The sequence below is a fragment of the Triturus cristatus genome, chromosome 12, assembly GCF_964204655.1.
Source record: "Triturus cristatus chromosome 12, aTriCri1.1, whole genome shotgun sequence".
Classification (NCBI taxonomy): domain Eukaryota; kingdom Metazoa; phylum Chordata; class Amphibia; order Caudata; family Salamandridae; genus Triturus; species Triturus cristatus.
In genome coordinates, this window is record NC_140595.1 from 135,042,487 (window position 1) to 135,059,440 (window position 16,954).

General features: G+C 45.4%; 1 protein-coding gene across 1 annotated transcript in view; it reads left to right on the forward strand.

The window, feature by feature from the left end:
- Positions 1-16,954, forward strand: part of PAQR6 (progestin and adipoQ receptor family member 6) — a 148,305-nt gene that overhangs the window by 82,307 nt on the left and 49,044 nt on the right. The window contains exons 5-6 of the mRNA XM_085640068.1: positions 5,136-5,262; positions 7,043-7,139. Coding sequence (XP_085496194.1) covers positions 5,136-5,262; positions 7,043-7,139 — 224 coding nt within the window. The remainder of the gene's footprint in view (positions 1-5,135; positions 5,263-7,042; positions 7,140-16,954) is intronic.

Below are 16,954 nucleotides of genomic sequence, written 5' to 3' on the forward strand. Positions count from 1 at the left end.
AGTCACCCCTTCAGAACCGCTTCTTCCATTTGATGAAGCCATCAGACATCCTGCTCGGCCTGATCCAAACCCTGCACTGGGGCTCCTGTGAACAGGACAATTGTCCTCTGCTATTAAACCACCCTAGGGGACCCCTCTATCCTCACACATCACCCCATGCCGGAAAACTTAGTGGTCTAAGCCTCTACTTCCCGTATAAATTCTGGCGCATTCCTTACCACTCCAGCAGATCGGGAATCCAAAAGGCTGGTCACCTTGGGTAAGAAAATATTTTCTTCCGCCAGCCTGGTACTGTGGTCTGTGAACACTGCATGCCTTTTAGGGCGTTACTCCCTTTCCCTATGGTATTCAGCTGCGAAGGTGCTGTCTCTGATCCCGGGGGAGGACCGGGTCATTCTCTTCCAAGCCATGGATGATGGGAGAGATGCAACTAAGTTCACAATCTGATGTGGGCTGGGCCAGACCGGCTCACTAGGCAGAGTGGTTTCTTCGCCAGTGGCATTACTTAGCCACGCCTGGCTCAGGACAACTGGCTTTTCAGGGGATATCCAAACTTTGCTTATGGACATGCCCTTTGATGGTTCCCATCTCTTCTGAGACAAGGCAGTGAGATCCATGAACCTTTCCATGACCCCTGTCAACCCCAATCCACTTTTCACTCCTTTCATTGCCATGAAAGGGGATTCCAGCCAAGTTTCTACCCTCCCAGCCACCATGGCCCACAAGCTTCTCAGGCCCTGCGTTGCAGAGGAAGTGGTGCCCACAGTCCCTGTGGAAGAGGCAGCCAGAGGTTTGCCCTCCAACCATTATTGGCAACCAGTGAGTGGCAGGATACGCCATCACCTGCACCACTGGAGGTCAATAACATTGGACCGATGGGCTCTCCAGATTGTCCGAAGGGGCTACTCCTTCCCCTTCATGACTACCTCTCCATCCACGCCACCCACTTACAACAGGCCAACAGAGGACCTTGTCTCCTTATTCCACCAGGAAATGCCAGTTCTCTTGGCCAAGGGAGCCATAGAGAGGGTGCCAGCATCTGAAGTAGGTTGTGGTTGCTATTTCCGCTACTTTCTGGTACCCAAAAAGGACGGAGGCCTTAGTCCTATCCTAGACCTACACCCTCTCAATTTCATCCTGAAAAAAGAGAAATTAAAATGTTCATGCTTGCACAAGTCCTGTCTACTCAGGACCAGGGAGAGTGAATAGTAGCGTTGGACTTGAAGAGCACATACTTTCACATCCCCTTCCTGCCTTCCCACAGTTGTTACCTGTGGTTTACAGTAGGCCACGAGCACTTTCAGTTCACCGTTCTCCCCTTTGGCCTTACCAGCACCCCTTCTCAAAAGCTGCTTTTTTATCTGAGAAATTCTGGACACAGTGCAGAACCCTCTCCCTTCCCAACCAGATCTGACAGTAGTGACACATGCACCACTCCTGGGATGGGGCGGCCATCTGGAAGAGGTGAAGAACAGAGGCCTCTAGTCTCCGGCGGAATCAGGGGTCCACATCAATCTGTTGGAGCTCTGGGCAATCCGAATGGTATTGGAAACCTTTCTACCTTCCATCAAGGTAAGACTAGTAGAGGTGTTCATGGGCAACACCACCACCATGTGGTACTGCAGCAAACAGAGCGAGATGGGATTGTGCACCCTTTTGTCAAAAATCCTTGCGTGTCTGGACATAAAAGGAATGTCAGATAATTTCTCTAGTGGTTCAAAACCTAACGGTCTATCTGAACACCAGGGCAGACAAACTCATCTGAAGATACTTAGCAGATCGTAAATGGCATCTCCATCCAGAGATTGTGCAAAGTCTCTTTCAACAGTGGGGAGAGCCTTGGTTAGATCTGTTCACCACCGCCATGAATGCAAAATGACAGCACGGTTGCGCGCAGAAATTCCCAAGGCGGCTCTCGCTCGGAGATGCATTTTTCCTGTTTCGAGTGGAGCTCTGGCCACCTGTACACCATTCCTCCAATGCCACTCCTGCCCAGAGTTCTCTTGAAGATCCGGAACGACCTGGTCCAAGTTATCTGTCCTCAGATCAAGCTGCCCCTTTGAGAAGGTCTTCTGTCGCAGCAGCAGGGGAGGGTACTCCATCCGAACCTGTCAACGCTCCGCCTTCATGCATGGAGATTGAGCAACGACAGTTGTAGCTTTTGACCTTCCACCTGAAGTCTGTAATGTCATCTTGACAGCCAGGTGTCCCTCCACCAAGACTGTATATGCCTGCCACCGGGCCAAGTTTGTGGCATGGTGTGCAGAAAAACAGATTGACCCCCTTTCTGCCCCCCTTTTTTAGGTCCTCCTGTTTAGTCTTCCTATTGCTCAGCAGTGCTCTGCTCTGGGCACTTTGAAAGGCTTTCTCTCTGCCACCTTTGAATTTCTGCGGTTTCCTGATCAGCCATCCCTTTTCAGATCCCCCACTGAACATGGGTTCCTGAAAGGTATCCAACATCTGTTCCCTCCTTCACCATGCCTCAGTGGGACCAAAATTTAGTTTTAACTTTCCCGATGTGTGCTCCTTTTGAGCCATTCTTCTTCTTTTTGTGAGAACTATCCTCTCATGCGTGTATTCAAGACAGCCTTTCTAGTGGCAATGAGCTTTAGGGTTTGTCCTCTAGGCCTCCATACTTCAACATCCTTCCAAACAAACTCGTCCTTCACACAAGAGCTTCCTTGCTTCCAAAGGTGGTCACTCCCTTTCATGCAGGCCAGTCCATCACCCTGCCTACATTTTATGCTCCACCTCATCCCTCTAAAGAAGAGGAGCAAGTCCACCGGCTGGACCTAAAAAGAGTGTTTTCGGTCTCCCTTTACCGTACAAAAGGATTCCAGGTGGATGAACAACTCTTCGTGGGGTATTTTGGAGCCCAGAAAGGGAAACTGGGCAGAAACTAACTATCTCCGATCATTTGTGCTCTGCATAAATATCTGCTACACACTGTTTAAAAAGCAACCCACTAAGGGTTAGCATGCCCATTCCACCAGAGCCAACACTGCGACCATTGTTTTAGCATGCTGAGTTCCGGTCCTGAACATCTGCCAGGCAGTAATGTGGGCATCTCTACATACGTTTACCAAACACTACAGCCTGGACAGTCCGTAACGTAGGGATGGGCACTTTACCTGTTCGGTCCTGCAGGACTTCTTAGTGTGAAATGGTTTACAGACCCACCTCCGGGGAGGTATTGCTTGGGTATCTATTCTAAGGCAAGGAATCTGCAGCTAGAAGTCTCCATCAGATAAACAAGTTACTTACTTTTGGTAACACCTTAACCCCTTCAGTGCCCATGACGAGCTGGACTCGTCATGGGCCGCGGTGGCGCTGTGCCCATGACGAGTCCAGCTCGTCATAGACCCCGCCCGCTAATGCAACGGCCGGCACTGGGCGGGGAAAGGGGCGGGCACTGAAGGGGTTAACTGGTAGAGACTGTATCTAGCCCCAGATTCCTTACCTACCCACCCATCATTCCCACTCTGCGACCAGATTTCTAGGGTCAGGGTTGTTCCTTTTTCAGGGCCCCAGTCTTCCACACCAGGGGTTAGTGTTCTTCATGGCTCCGCGATCCTGTCACGGAAAAGACACTAATGTCAGCGCCCTGGGGTGGCACCTATATAGGCATCATGCACGTCACTTCCGGTGCGGATGATGACATGTGGAGCTGAATGATGCCACCTATCCCCACGCAGGGGTACTGCTCACAAAACATTTCCGGATCCGGTCTGACGCCTCTAAGGTAAGGTAAGGAATCTGTGGCTAGATAGACTCTTTACCAGGTAAAGTGTTACCAAAGGTAAGTAACTTGTTCTTCAAAGATATTTGCTCACAGACATACATGCCCTCAGACACCCCTTGTCCCACGAACAACCCTTCTGAGCTGAGATACCTTGTTCTTGTCCTCAATGGGTGCATGTGCTGGCATCACAGCATGCTGCCCGTTCTGGGATTGCGTCTTTTGCTACCTGTATGTGTGCTTGACAGAGCCAGCGTAATCAACTGTTTTCCCAATCTTCACTTTTCCCCTTCTGTCAAGAGGTAAGTGATTACAGGAAGTGACCAACGGTCGTGGTCAGAGGAATGGAGGAGATGAAAATTTGAGAAATTTCAGTTCCAATGAGCTTCATTCTCAAATTCAGCACTTCATAATTTCTGAACTTTCTACATACATCACACATTCCAGTATGGCATACAGCATTCTAAGCATGAAGTTAGGGGTGTTTACTTCATGTTACACAAAGGGAAAAGCAGACATTTTTAACTCTTCAATAATATTGTTCCTTTAGCATTATTTGCATTTGGTGCTTGTGTTAATACATCTGCTGTGGATTTGGTGAGAGAAAGTGTGGGATAACTCAGTTTGAGGCAGTGAAACAGCTCAGTTAAAGAAGTCGGGGTAACTCAGTTAAAGTTGGTCTGATCAGCTGGAGATAGTGGAATGAAATAGGGTGATCGCTTGAGTATAGAGAAATACTCCTTGTTTACTTGACGTTTGTCTCTTAGGCAAGCCATAAGTGGGAGAAAACAGGGGTTATGGGGTGAACAGGGTTCCCTACTTTCTTATATATCTAATATGCTTGGTGACGGCTATGCAGCCGCGGCCCGTGCAGGTAAGAGCGGTGGGGCTGGGTGGGGGGGATTTCGACAGACGGTGATGAGGGAAAATTAAATAACTAATACATTTTCCCTCGTCGTTGTCTGTAGATTCCCCCCACCCGGCCTCACTGCCTCACCGCTCTTACCTGCACTGGCCGCGGCTGCTGCTATGTGAACCCTTGTTCATTAATGCGTAGGTATATTTCCAAGAGAATATCTGCTGAGAAACCAGACACAGATTTATTACTGAAGCTTATAAAGGGTTCAGGAGAATGGTCTGGAATTCTTGATGGAACACATTGTTATAGTGCTTAGATCAGGCAGCCTACAAATTGCCCTCTTCTCCTGCGGTTCCTTGTGTGAGCTCCCAAAGATATGCCTCAGACTGTGGATGCTACGCCCCACCAGAAGCCAACCTGCCTGCTTTAAAGGTTCAAAGACAGAGATAAGTTAGCCTAAGTTTAAATATACAAGAAATTGATCTGCTTGGCCTTGAGTTCATGACAACTCATAATGTGGTGTGTTTATGTTTGTAGGCTGTGCTTTCACATATGGAGCCTATACGATGCCAGACCGCTGGGTTAACAGCACTTTACACCAATACTTTGTGCCAGTGGCGGCTTTTAACTCATTTATCTGCACCGGCCTCTCATGTTACTCCCGGTACGTAGGACAACCCAATTGTGAATTCTTCTGTACAAGGTTATGTGTTTCTAAATCCTGCTAATGACGCTACTGCAGGCATGAGTGGTGTATCGCAATAGGTAGACTGCCTAATACACTAACATTTACCACTCTAGTCACGCTAACTCATCCTGCTATGGGAAGGACTTCCAATGAAAACATATGAGGTCGGAACCGTTTGGTTGAGGAATAAATGTGGCGGCTCATAAAATAGTATCATGACCATTCCAGCCCCTCATGCTCAGAAAAGTAAGTAGGAGTCATCAACTGTTCGTTTGCAACCAGGGAATCCATCCCATCACTGTGGAGACCAGACCCAGGGCACAAAACAATACCAAATCTATGAGATCCATGGAAGCAGTTCAATAGATAAAAATACCCTGGCAAAAATAAAATAAAAATCATCGAAAGGCAAAATAAAAAACAGTGGGTTGAAACACATAATAAATGTTTATTCAATTTTCGGGTCACACTCTTAGTTTGGCTGGTTGGGGGTGGGTGGGCACCGCATCTTTCAAGGACTTTCTAGTTCTGTTCTTCACAGTATAGAGCGCGTACTGCCATTTGCTGGGGGCAGCTCAGTTGCTGGTCATTTTGTAGTGTTCGTGAAAAAAGCTTCGTAGCCTCATCAGCAATCCTGCATTACCTATTATTCTATAGGGTTGCTTTTGTTAATTTGCTTATTGAATGGTCCAAATAGCTTTCATAGCATGTAGACTAAATACATTACTGGTTTGAGTTACATTGTGGAAATGCAAAACACGCTTTGCTTTCGCTGCTACTAAAGAAACATGTATTTAGTTCCCAGACAAAGAAGTGATGCTTTTTGTGGCATGGAAATCATGCGGTAATTAGTATGTGTGATGGACAAACATGACAGCAGAGTAGGTGGGAGTTAGTTGCATGGAAACCTTATGGGGGTGAGCAGCATTGACTTCAGGTTTATAAATTCCCATCTAAGCACAGAACATCTTGGCTTACAAAAACACAGGCCACTCATCTCCTAGCTGCCATGTTGTCTTAAGTCATTTTCTTCTCCACAGGGGGCAGAAGGAAGGAGGAGAGTAATTTTCTTCTCCACATGCATCAGGAGAGGCCAAGGGAGTGTTGGGTTGCTCAATTCAACCCGGATAGGGAAATTCAAACAAGGTGAAGTTGCTCAAAATAAAGTCAGCAAAAAAGATACATTTAATTTGTGTGCACAATGTCATGATAAGTACATGGCTCTTGTTTCTCATCATTGTCTTCAAAAAGTAAAAAAAATTAAGTAGCTTTCACCGTCGCAGGGCACCCCAAAATGCTGTCAAATTCTCTCCTTGAGGTATAGCAGTTGACGCCTGATGCTGTGTTTGTGCCTCTCTGTACATCCTCAGAATTGCATCTGAGAGTGAGGTGTCCCTCACAGCCAGAGAGAGAAAATTTGAAAGACAAACTCAATTCATCCTGAGAATGAAACAGTTGGTTTTGCTCTAAATGTAATGCCTTATGCCGCACACAACCAGCCCCGCTTCAGCTGGGCTGTGTGCGAGGAACAAAGAAGGGAACAGAACAGTATGGTCTTTACTTATTCTTGAAGGAGAATGTACCCCAGCTGGCAAATAAACATTCCCTCTGTGTGAGCTGTCTGTGACAAACCGCTTTGACTGCCCAGTTCCTTTGTACCAAAGCGTGGTTCCCCCAGCAACGAGACGGGGGGAGCACGTATCGGCCTAAACAAACTTTTCATGAGTTCTCCCTTTTTCCTTCCCCTCTGTGACAGATTTTTGGAACTGGAATGCCTGCAGCTGAGTAAAAACCTCCGTATGGCAGCCTTTGTCTACCCCTTCATCTTCGACAATATCCCGCTCATCTACCGGGTAAGAACAGAAAATCGCAAAGTCAATAAGTCTTTGTCACTTGTGTCTATCGCTTTGTGTAGAGCAAGAACACTTCAGGATAAGGGTATGGAGTTTGAGAAGCCAAGAAATGTAAAAAAGGACAGAAGGTCCTCACTCTTCTAAGGTTGACGCTTTGCTTTATAAGCTTCAGTCCTGTTACAGAGAACCACTGAAAGCACTGTAACTACATACAGGAGCATGGAGACAGTTCTATACAGATCGCAGTAACGTGGTATAGTAGTATACAGACGGGACTTGCTTTTGTTCCTTTTTTTACTTAATTCTTTGTTGACAGCCTCATCATAGGGTAGAAGTGGATCTCTGTAGTGGGCAGGATATTTGGGGAGTCTGTGTTTTGTACTGCACGTTTTCATCCGCCCTACCTACAAATATGCTTTTTTTGTTATGGTCAATTCTCTTTTGTTTCTTTTTGTATCCTATTAACAATTTTGTTCCATCACGGCTGCTGGCCTCTTTTCAGGGTCTCTAAATGAACCAATGGACATTTCTATCCCACAGTCATTTCCTTTCTCTCCTACGCAGTGATTGATTTGGTGTGCATAGTGTAAATGTGTGTAACTTTTGGATAAAATAGCGAGAATCGCATAAAGGTTGGTATTTTAAATTTGTAAAAGATGCCAGAGTTACCTTCATTATATACCAAAATCAACCCATAAATTAGAAAAATGTCTGTAGAGAGAAGTCTTTAGCATTCTCTTCTCTTTGATTCAAGTCTGGTTACAACTCTTGTCCAGTTAAGTTTGTTAGTTTGTTTCATTAGTTTTACCAAGCAACATAGTGAACCAAATTAGATTAAAAAACTGGTTTCACAGTAACTAAAAGAATTTACATTGTAATCAATTCTTTAAAATACCACAAAATGTATATGAAACTGAAACATTAGTCAACAAAACATATTAAAATGCATAATGTTAGCCTCATGCCAGCTCAAAACCTTTCTGTATTAAAAGATTTTCTTATGTTCAAAATGAAAAGAATTTGAGAAAGTGTAATTTACATAATATATTTTGCTGTCATCGCCACTCATAAAAATACTAGTTCATACTACCAAATAATTGCTTGGAATTTCCAGCAAATCTTCCATAAAATAATGGCCTATAAAAAACAGTGACAACAAAATGAAATATGATCCATGGATTCAAGAGTGATTGTGAAAAATCGGCTGTTTTCAGCAATTCAACAGTAGTTTCTACCAGTAGGGGTGACTGGTGGTGGTAACAAAATCTTTTTAAATGTCTTAACCCTGGCAATTATACTTTTCATCAGATATCTCTGCGCCCTTCAATTTTCTAGATTTTTACAAAACTAAGACCATACTTTATCTGTTTCCAAACAGGCCAAACCTATGTATGTCCTCTGCACATCTGTCCCAATATTTCCTTCTTTGTTGCTGACAGGGTGCAACTGAAAGCTGTAGTTAAGACTGTTTCAAACATAAATCAATTTTGTGCTTTGTGGTACATGGATGCTGCTTGGGAGACATTTCTTTATGTGGTTGTTTCTTCAGCCCATACTGCCTGGTCAGCACAACTGATGCCTATCTTCAGACCTGTAGACAGCTTCCTTTCTGGCGCTTTCCCTGGTCAACTACAGATAGACAACTTTCAAGGAGCGACCTCCGACCTCATCGTGATGTGCCGAAGTGCCACCATTGGCAAGATATAAGAAGCAGAACATGGATAGCGTAGGATGCACAATCCTCACTTTCGTATATTCAACGCTAACGGTTGACCTTCTCGCTCCAGACTCTGCTGATGTATCCAAAATGGGGGTATTACTGAGAAAAAATAATTTTCTTGACCTTGTGGCTCACTGCATGTTGATCAATTGACTGGTGAAGTTGCTTCTGGTGCCTTCCAGGACCTGTGCTTTTGCACCACAGATGTCATCCACAAAATACCTGTATTACTGGCACAATAAAAGGTATGATGTGGCTGCAGCACCCAGGATAAGTTATTTTATGCACCAGCACTCTGTGTTTTGTATCTGGTCACATTTTAAGGAGTGGGAAGGAGACTGACACATGAGTAAGGAATTAAGTGACTCGCATGCTGTTAACAGCTGCTGAGCTCTTAGTCAATTGGCTCACCTACATTTCCAAACTCGCCCACCATCTCCTTTCCTCAGTCGGCTGGTGTGCTTTCAGCCAGCTTTCAATGTTTGGAACTGAGGTTTGAGACGTAGAGTGAATACAAGCGAGCGCTGCCAGGGACATGTGGGTGAGATGTGCTGGGTGTTTACGTCCATTGCAAGTTTCTAAATTAGCAATGCAGAATTTATAGACTTGCCAAACAAAGCTCTTGATTTACACTCCTTGCTAATCAAATATCCTTTTCACTAAAAGGAAAAGGAGGACCACAGAAGAGACACTTTTCCTCACTCAGGAAATGGCGGTAAGTACAAAGGAAAACCTTAAACAAAATAGTTACATCTTTTGGAGGGCTTTGAGAGCAAAGATGAAAGGTAGCATGTCACACCTGTTGAACTGCTGTAAGGCCATTTTATTGGTTCGGAAGCCATAATATGGGACCCACATTATTTACTAAGTAGCACCATTTATGGCCATTCCAGTGCCTTATCGTTGAATGGTCCCATCTCACGTACAGCAGGCTCTGCATAAATCTACGGGGTATGCCAGCTATTAAAACAAGCATTTGCAATGCAATCGGTCTCGCCTTTGGGACCGTATATGTATTTAGCTATGCAGCACATTAGCCTGGGTGCAGAAACATCTACTGTTCTTTAACATGGAGGGAAAATAAGCACCAAACCGCTTGATACGTCAGGTATGGGAACACATGGAGACAAATATTGCCTTTCAGCGGGACATGGTATAGTCCAAAGCTCTACTTTTCATATAAAATCAGGGCCTTCGGTGGTCATATCACCGAAAATGCAAGGTTTAAAAAAAAAATTATTGTCTACGGGTGCTCATGAAAGATAATTTCTATGGACTGGAATCTAGAGTATGCTAAAGTGATTCTGGTAATTTACTGACCTCTGCTTGTCGTTTTCTATCAAAGTTAATAGAGGCAGTTGCCAGAATTTAAAAAAAAAAGAAAGTCACGAAGCAGAAAGCAATTCTAGTATTTTACTGACCTCTGCTGGTCGTTTTCTATCAAGACAGTTAAATAGAGGCAGTTGAACAGAGAAAATAAGTCCCTAAGTGGAAGCAGACAAGTCCTAGGGCTGATCTCCAGAGCCCACAAAGCACATACACATATAAGTATATACTAAAGTATATACAAGAGGTCTTGAATGCTCGACCTAAAAAGAATAGCATCATTCTACTCTGTAGAAGTTTGCAAGCAGAGCTGGTTTGTTGTCTGCCACTCCGTCGGCTGTGCTGCAGGCCAATCCCTCTTTTGAAAGGGTGAAGGAGTCTGAACTCCCTATGACTGCAGGAGCAGTCCCTGTTGGGAAACAGAGCTTACAACGCTGTCACAATAACACAGTGCCATTACAATGCAGGCACTACAATGACCGGGCTGTTACCACGCGTTCCATTACAACACAAGTCATTACACCAACTTGCTTTAGGGAACTCAGTGTTGGATTTTAAATCCAACACCTTCCCTACTGTTGCACAGACCTGAGTTGGAGTCGAAAATAGACTATTCCAAACTCTAGCACTTCCCGAAAACAAGGTGTTGTAATGACTTGCATTGTAATGGAGCGCAAGGTAACGATGCGTTTGTTGTATAACCCGCGTTGTAAAGCCATGCGTTGTAAAATGAATACGTGGCCTATTCGGCCCTGACTCCTCTTACTCGTGTTGTGGGCTCTAACTCTTATTGTTTGAGGATGCAAGTGCAAATCTTTTTCCTATGAGCCTTTTGCATATGCACCTCTTCATTAATAAGAGTCCTGGGAAGGTCTAGGAAATGGGCCCCACCTGAGTCAACCCAGCATCTCCTCTCCCAAAACCTACAGTCGGGGATTGGTAAGTTTGGGTTACTCATCCCAAGGGTGATGGACATCGATCGCCTTGATCATTGCAATTTGCCCCTCTGCATGCATCTGTAATCGTAACATGCACAGTGGCAAGGGCAATTTCATAATGTTCATGATTAATACCTGACATAAATGAAGGAACACTATCTTTACAAGGCAAAGACACTGATGCAGTATCCCTTAATTTGGAATTACAAATGCGGCATTCTGGTTGATTCATTACTTCCACTGAAAGGCCACTTTTGCTCACTTTGCAGTGATTGAAATTCACAGAAGTATCTTTTTTCGACCAAAACCATAAAAGCAGCATCAATACTATAAAAAACACAAATACATATTTCACAATGGGTCTTTCTTCAGCCAAAGCCATAAAACGTGCATCGTCATCACAAAAGATACAGAATTGCAAATTCCCAAGTAAATTTAAAAAGCGTATCATTTCCTAATATTAAAAGCCGCTTTTATCAAATTTAACAACGCATGACAAATTTCTAGGGAGTCTAAACGCTGCAGGAACACATGCCCTTCCTTTTAATGTCTCAACTTTGTTTTCTGTAAAATGGGTGCCAAAGAGGAGTGCCTCGGGCTGAATATACGTGGCAAAATAAAGTTAGGTGTCACGTATTTTGCTTGGTGACATTATCACAACAACAGCGATGGTCTGCTGCCAAACCCCTGAGCTTAGCAGACAAATTTAAAATGCAACGGGGCAGATTCACAAGAAACAGGCACATCTCTGCATTATAGCGGAGATGCGTCAGATCACTTGCGTCATTCAAAAAACCTTTGCGCCTCCATGGATGCTTCGCATTTACAGTGTGGCGCACCATGGCGCAAGGAGTGACAGATGCGCCACGCATCTGTTGGCATAAAGGTAACGCATTGCTGGAGTCGTGTCGCAAGCACGATGCAACTCCAGCAATGCTCAGGAATGCCTATTCCTATTGTGCTGCGTCACTCCTTACACCTGCTTCAAGCAGGCGGAAGGTTATGAGGCAGTGGCCTCATAGAAGTGGCGCAGTGAAATCTACAAAGTCACTTTTATGAGGCTTTCTTGCATCGGAACGCCCACCCTGCGTACATTATACCTGACGCAGGTATAATGTGATGCAAGGCTTTATAACGTGACACATCTCCATAGATGCGTCACATTGTAAATGTGCCGCAATGTGGTGCATTGTTTACGCCAACGCTGTGTCACAAAAGTGACGCAACGGCAGCGTAAATGTGTCGCAAGGGTCTTGTAAATCTGTACCAACATATTTAGCCTAAAAGAGGTAAGATAATACCGCTGAGTGGCAACTGTGACCCATACAAAATACGGTTCCAAGTTCTTTAAGGTTGACACCAGTGAGTAGTTTGCTATTGACTCTTTAGCCTCTGCTTTCTCAAGGCGAGCATTTATACAATAATCTAGGTAACATTTTTTTTACAAGGCCTTTTTGTTCTGGGCTAATTTCTGGTATTTTTTTTTTTTTATTCGTACAGCCCATTATTCTCAAAGGTAGCCATTAAGTAGGAAAGCCACATGATATGGTGCGCCCCATTTAATGACAATCAATCAGAGATTCAGGTTCTAATAAGTTGTGCATATGGGGTAACCAAACATTTGATCCACAGTAACAGGGAGGCAAGGCCAATCAAGTCCTCCAAATAAGGCTTGCCCAGTACTTCATGACAGATAAAAGTAGGGGGTCCCACCCCTGGAACTGACAACAGTCTATGCATAAAGCAGTTCTTAGCTCTCTGGAGGATTTCCACATTAGAGTAACCACATAAGCCGGCACTGTAAACCCCCGCTCAAGTGCATTATGCTTTTATATAGTGTCAGCGTCTCAGCAATTCGTTTGTGTTTCAATCTACCCGCAAATCTAAAAATATTCTGTTAAAATGCTGTTTTCTAGAGGTCAATAGGCGTGTCCAATTAAGAAATTCACTAAAAAGGATGCCCTAAATAATTAAAAGATTTTACTATTGATAAAGAGGAATCCCTCATGACGAAGCATTTAAATTGGTTGCTAGGGCTGCCGCATGCCATTTTGTAGGATTTCTTAAAATTATCTTGCAGGTCAAAATCATTCATAAAAGATAAAAATAATTCAAGAAGACACTGTAACCCATCTGCCGTGAGAGCGCAAGCGCAGCGCCATTTGCATAGAGCAGAATCGGGATTCGCTTGTTCCACATGTGCAGGATATCCTTACCATTTTTGCTAGGGATGTATGAACCCCATTTATATAGAGTAAGAAAAGGAAAGGGGCCAAAATGCACTCTTGGCTAATTCCTCTGGCATAGCTGATATGGGGAGAACATTCACCAGAAGAACCATACCGCACCCATACAGCGAGGTCCTGATGGAGGCGCTGTAATTCTGACTCTACACCCATCCGACCCATCAAGTCCCACAACCTGGTGCAATTCACCAAGTCGAAGGCATTCAATTGATCAATGAATGCTAAGTGCAGTGAGACCCTGTTAGCCTTCACACGCTTCCCTGCAATGGAATAGACATTTAGGCATTGTTTAATAGTGCCAATGATGGGTCTAAAACCACATTGCACTTCCGACAAAACCTTCTTTATTTCTGTCCAATCTTCAGGGTGGGAAAACAAAACACGTCCCAGAATCTTTGCACTAGAATCTAGTGATGAGATCGGCCTATAGCTGAGAGCTGAGATCTATCACCTTTTTTGAAGATAGGGAAGATAATAGCCAACCTCCAAGAATCCGGGATAGAGCCGTCCACTTCAGAATCTAAAATCATTTGTCAGTAAAGGGGCCCAGAGGATCAGGTCAGTCTTAAAAATGTCGGCTGGCTCGCCATCTGGGCCTGGGGCTTTTCCTGATATGCACTTTTTAATGACTAAGAAGCGTAAACATCCTTTACCACAACTACGTTACAACGCATGCCGTTACCCCGCATTTTTTACTGCGCAGAATGTTTTACAATGCAGGGCTTTGCACCGCAAACCATTACAACGCATTTCCCATTACAACGCCCCGGTGAAGTTAGAATAGTAAATTGCGTTGTAATGTACAATGTTTTGTAATGGATTGCGTTGTAAAGCCCTGGGTTGTAAAAGATTTTGCGGAGTAAAATATGCAGGGCAATGGCACGCGTTGTAAAAGTGTGCGGGGTAAAGTGTCCTATTCGCTAAGGAGACCTCGTAGACTTCGATAGGTTTCAACTGAGGGTCTAAATGCTGGGGCTTCATGCTACAGTCTGGGATTCGGTGTACTTCTAGACTGGCGGGAGAAATTATTTTTGAAAAAAAGAGCCCCTCAAGCCTAAACTGAGACTACATTTTCTATTTTGGGCGTATTTGTCTCCGTGAAGAAAGGTTGGTTGACAAATTTGCAAAAGAGTGCTCTGTCCCTTAGATTCCCAGTCACACTAAGATCTTCCCAGGCCCTGTTTTGTAACTTCACTTTTCTTTTCCTCCAGGGTCCATTTGTAAAGATTTCTAGCCTTTTTTAGGTCTCACATAGGCAGCGCATGCGCTGCCTCTACGAGGAATCAAGTAATCAGTATGTTGGGTGAATCTCCGCCTATTGCCGGGTCATTTCTGTTGCTGCGTGCCATTAGTTTAACTTTGTCATTGCTCTTGTTAGCTGTTTTTTAATTGGCTTTTGATGCGATGTTGATGCGATACTCACTTCCATTTAGTCCGGAAGCAGCAGCTCCTAACTACTGTGTTCATCCGCTTTTTGGCTGGCTGATCGCACTCTTTCCGTGCGCATATCCACCTTTCATAGCCGCCGAGTGCAACACACATCGGGTGTGTCGGAGCCGTTCTTAGCAGGCGTCGTGATGTCACCGGGTTTCCTAGTAATGTATCTCTCACTGATACACAGCCGGTTGACGTGTTTGCAGCAGCCTGTTAAACGTGAGTGTCCAAAGCTTCAGTGCGACCAGGCACAGTCCCGTCACACCAGGGGTGCACGAAGTTGTGCTGTTGGAAGCGACCCACCGTACCCTTAGTTAATTCGGGGGTGCCCCGCACAGGAATGTGAACTTCCCGGACATTTTGTTGAGCCTCCAACCTTCCTGCAATTCAGCCTCCCTCACACCCCCATAGGGGTTGCAGACAGTCCCCGGGGGCTAATCCAGCCGGGCGCCTCCTTAGCAGTGCAGGGCTTCTCAGTGCGCGATCAACTTTCGTTTTTCAGATCCAGCCTCCCTTACACCCCCAGTGGGCCTGCAGACAGTCCCCGGGTGCCGGATCCAGCCGGGCACCTCCTTGGCACTGCACAGCTGCGATTGGCACAGAGCTGGCCGGTGGCCGGCTGCCACCTGACTGCACAGAGCCGCTGCCTCTAATCCCCCGGGGCCCCGCTTCCCACAGTGCAGCTGCATGATGTGGCTCGGGCTACCAATGCCGCGGGTCGCCCTTGTGGGGTTGTTGCAGGTACTACAGGCAGCGTCAGGGTGTCCAGGGCACAGCCATCACGCGTGGAAGCTCTGGTGTGGGCACCTGGGGCATTCCTGCATGCAGCCAACGTCGGCGGGGGACTGAAGGCTTTTCTGACCATGGTGTGACACTATATCTTAGTCAGGTGCTCCAAGTGTGCCTGGCAGCTTTCACAGCCTTATTTGGCTCCCGTTTACTCACCACACTGCCCGCCATTTCTAGGCCTTGTCTAAGCGTCCTGCATTGCTCTCAAGTTCTGAAACCGTTAATGGAGTCATCGCATTTCCTTCATAGATCTCCAGTATCAAGGCTGTTGGCGTGGTCGCAACCCCTTTGCACTAGATTTCTTCCCAACGTAATTTGTTCTGCCGAGGGCCCGTGCTCTGTTCAGCATCGTTTATGTGGGATTTGTGTGCATTTTGGAAACAGCGTCAGTCAATAAGTACTTCCCTGTCCCTGTGAGGATTTCAAATGAATGCGCAGCAGGTGGGCCCACCATAAATCCACAGGGTTTGCTAAATATTGATCAAGCTAAATATTTTGCCGATCAAAACCAGCAGGCTTGCTCGGTGAGTTCAATGCTCGCTGCTGACGTCTACAGCAACCTCAATGTCACAATGCAGCCACTGGGTCGCATCTTCCAGAGGTCAGTAAAATGTATAACATTAAATTGGCTAACATTAATGTAGGCTATTTATGGCACTAGAAGAGGACTGGCAGCTTTGACTGCTGCTGGGGTAGTAAACTTCAGCACTTACCAGGGTTCAATGGGCCTATCAGCGTTCTTGACCCCGGTGCCACTGCACCTGCTGCACCGATGCTAGCTTCGCCCCGAGTGAACCACTCATTAAAAAGTGCATTCTTGTTATTTCCTTCGTAGATCTCCAGTATCTAGGCTGTTGGCGTGGTCGCAACCCCTTTGCACTAGATTTCTTCCCAACGTAATTTGTTCTGCTGAGGGCCCGTGCTCTGTTCAGCATCGTTTATGTGGGATTTGTGTGCATTTTGGAAACAGCGTCAGTCAATTAGACCTTTCCTGGCCCTGTGAGGATTCTCTCACTTTATCCCGTTTCTTTCTGCCTCTACTTTCTCTTTGCTCCCTCACTGTCCCTCCTCACTGCCTCCTGTTATCTCTTTTTCTTCTGCCATCGCTCTCTTTCTTTCGCTCGTCTCCATGAGCTACTGGCGCTCTCTTGGCCTCCTCTCCCTTTATCGCCCCTCTCTCTTTCTTTTTGTTTTTCCTTCTGTATTTCTTGCTCTCATTTTCTCGCTCCATCCCACAAACTTAAGCATCAGCCCCTTGCACCAAGTTCTTCCTTTCTCCCCTTCCCTCTGCGCCTCACTATTTTACCACATTGCAAAATACCTTTACATCGCATTTTCGAAACTTTGACCTATTGGTGTTGT